The following is a 2,989-nucleotide window of genomic DNA, read 5'->3' as shown; positions in this document are numbered from 1 at the left end:
CCATTATTTCCTTTAACAAGATCAGCCTTTTATCTTTTACGTTTTTGGAAATGATTTTAGGGGAAATACTCTAGTGATCTTGTATATTATCTTACTTCTTGAATATTCTTACATATTATGAACTCACTTCACAATATTTAATAATATTGTTATTAGTATCTGAAAATATAAAAGGATATGCATATTACATTCGTAGTTACTTCTTTAATATTACAAATTCTATATTTAATTTTTTCTGACTTCTAAATGTTACTTGTTCCTGTTATAGATGCATAATTTCTATTATTAATGATTTCAATTATAAATACATAACTGGTTATAAACACTATTTCATTTATATACAAAATTGGATTTTAGAATCACATAAATCAGTTATATTAAGCTGTCAGTGGAAAATAATGAGATAATGATATTCTAGAGTTACTACGTTTCTTTCCTCACCAGACTTTTTATAGATATGGTAAGTTTGTATAATTAAAAAATAGTTTAGGGACTTCCTGGCAGTCCAGTGATTAAGACTCCACACTTCCACTGCAAGGGGTGCATGTTCGACCCCTGGTGGGGCAACTGAGATTCCGCATGCCGTGCAGTGTGGCCAAAAAAAAAAAAAGTTTAAATGCACTTCTAGTTGTTGATCAATGTTTGTGATGCTGTTTCATTTTTTTCTAAAGTCTATAATTTTATACAGAATCCTCATACTTCTCAGATTTGGGGGTTAGGTTTAATTTTAGATAAATTCTAGATAACCTATGATTTTTACTCTTTGAAAAATCTCAATTTGTGAAAAGTACTAGTTCAAAAATACTTAAATATTAACATTGTGAAATAGTTAGTTATACACAGGACTTGCTAAGCCAAGCAAACATTAAAATGGAGACAGAGCCATATGTCTGAAACTGCAAGATGTTGGAAAGACGCACAGAATGTCAAGTGTGATGACATTTAAAAAAATAACAACAGCAAAAACAAATATATACACGTGTGTATATACATGTATAGATATACACATGCTTTTATACACAGAAAGATCTACAAAAATGTTTAATGATGGTTATCTGTGAAGGATGAGATTTGAGGGAGGTTTTACTCTACTTCTGTACTGCTTGAATTGTTTACAGTATGTAAACATGACCTTTGGGATTAAAATAAATGGCTATTTGAAAAAGCTAACCCATCACATGACCCTTTCCCCTCCAACCCACTTCTGGTGACTTCTAGTCCTCCACCTTAATATGATTTCATAGGAACCTATGAAGAGCAAAGAAAGCTCTTGGTGGATAAATTGTGACTAATATAGTTCATAAATAGTGCTTTGAATTTTATAATACTACTGAAAGCAGCTCTTTATGTTAGAAAAAGTGGCCCCACAGGGTGACAGCAGAGACTTCTTGGAAAACATTTAATGCTTCTTGTCTTCCAGTTACTTCCCTGCTGCCCTTCTCTTCCTCCTCTCTCTCCATCTCAGAAATAGTGAAACAGGTTAAGCACAGCTTACTGCTGACCAGTTGTTGGGACACAGAGCTCTCTACCCCAGATTGTTCTCAGTAAATGATTTTTAAAAAGCTCTAAAATCTGAGTCATGCTACTTTTCCTCAGCAATAAGATACAAACTCCTCTAGTCTTTCCCATGCAATTAAAAAAATGAAAGAAAAGAAAAAAATATATAATGGACATAGATTCAATAATTCAACAAGAATTATTCTACTCTGGTCATTACCGGAAGAGAAAAGAGCGCAGAGGAATAGGAAGGAAAAAAGGCAAGCAAGGGAGAATTCAATCCAAATGGGCAAACTTGAAATACAGCTTCCAGGAAACAAAGTCAGCGTTCTCCAGCTCATATCAAAAAGAACACCCACTTTGGCCTTCCATTAATTAACTGGAAAATAAACACCCAGATCTCCAGTGGCAGGACTCCCTTGTGACGCATCTTATCCTATTCCTGTCTTTAACTGGTAGGTACAGTGGCAAATACAAAGAAAATACAGTTTTGGCCCAGAAGTGCCCTGATTATTTCCAGTGACAATGTCAGAACATATACAAAAGGCAGGAGAGTTATCTTACCTCCTCAGTCAACATATTACTTGTAACAAAATATACAGGTGATTGGAAATCACTAAACTGGAAATGGATACAAGCCAGATGATCATTCTCACTTTGATGAACGCAAGTAAAGCACAACATTAAGTGGACTAGAAAAATATTTTAAAATTTGCATTTATTTGTAGCTCAGTTCTTTTGTGCAATGTAATACTAATGGCATGAATAAGACAACTCATGATTTTACATCTCTACTTTGGCAATAATAACTTTGCTTTAAAAAAAACAACTTGAAACTGGAATGCTATAAGGATTTGTATTGATATATGGTGAGAAATTCTCACTGCTTTATGCCAGAAATCAAGAGGAACAAAAGATTCATGAATAAATCACACTAATATATTTAAGTATAATCATGTTTCAAAATGCAGTTGAAGGAAACATTGAAACAAATCACACCTTTGTGCCATTCTTCAGATTATTTGACTTGAATTATTTTGTAAATGGAATCCAGTTGTGGAGTCAATTAGTCATGAGTTTACTGATTTTAGCAAACTAAGTTATTAGATTAAATTTGCTCACAAAAAATAGCTGGCTTTTTCTGAAAATGTTTATTAAAATATATAGGAAAGGCCTTTATTGTAACTAAAAGTGCCCAAGTATAATAGGTACCATGTTATAATAGTAATTATTTACAATATATTTTTCAGAAAAAAAAGACAATACTCAGATTAAACACAGAAAAAGAAAATGTCACATTTTAACACTTGATATTCCCATTGATTCTTTATATTCCGCAATTGGAAGATAATTCCCCATGTTTAGTTTTCTATCTGTTCCAGGAGATCTGTGTTGAAATTTTTTTTGGCCATGAGAAACTGTGATTCTCTATGGGATCTTTTCAGTTTTGCACGCCGATTTTGGAACCAGATCTAAAATTAAGGAAAAAGAA

At 32.7% G+C, this 2,989-nt stretch overlaps 1 protein-coding gene across 1 annotated transcript in view; it reads right to left on the bottom strand.

Annotated features, from left to right (window-relative positions):
• Positions 1-2,639: 2,639 nt before the first annotated feature.
• The window catches only part of HESX1 (HESX homeobox 1), a 1,358-nt gene continuing 1,008 nt past the window's right edge, over positions 2,640-2,989 (bottom strand). The window contains exon 3 of the mRNA XM_081247344.1: positions 2,640-2,969. Coding sequence (XP_081103470.1) covers positions 2,859-2,969 — 111 coding nt within the window. The 3' untranslated portion in view covers positions 2,640-2,858. The remainder of the gene's footprint in view (positions 2,970-2,989) is intronic.

This window comes from Mesoplodon bidens (assembly GCF_964165515.1).
Source record: "Mesoplodon bidens genome assembly, chromosome: 10".
In the NCBI taxonomy this organism is placed as follows: Eukaryota; Metazoa; Chordata; class Mammalia; order Artiodactyla; family Ziphiidae; genus Mesoplodon; species Mesoplodon bidens.
Note: the sequence above shows the minus strand (reverse complement) of the source record. Positions and strands in the feature narration are given on the sequence as shown.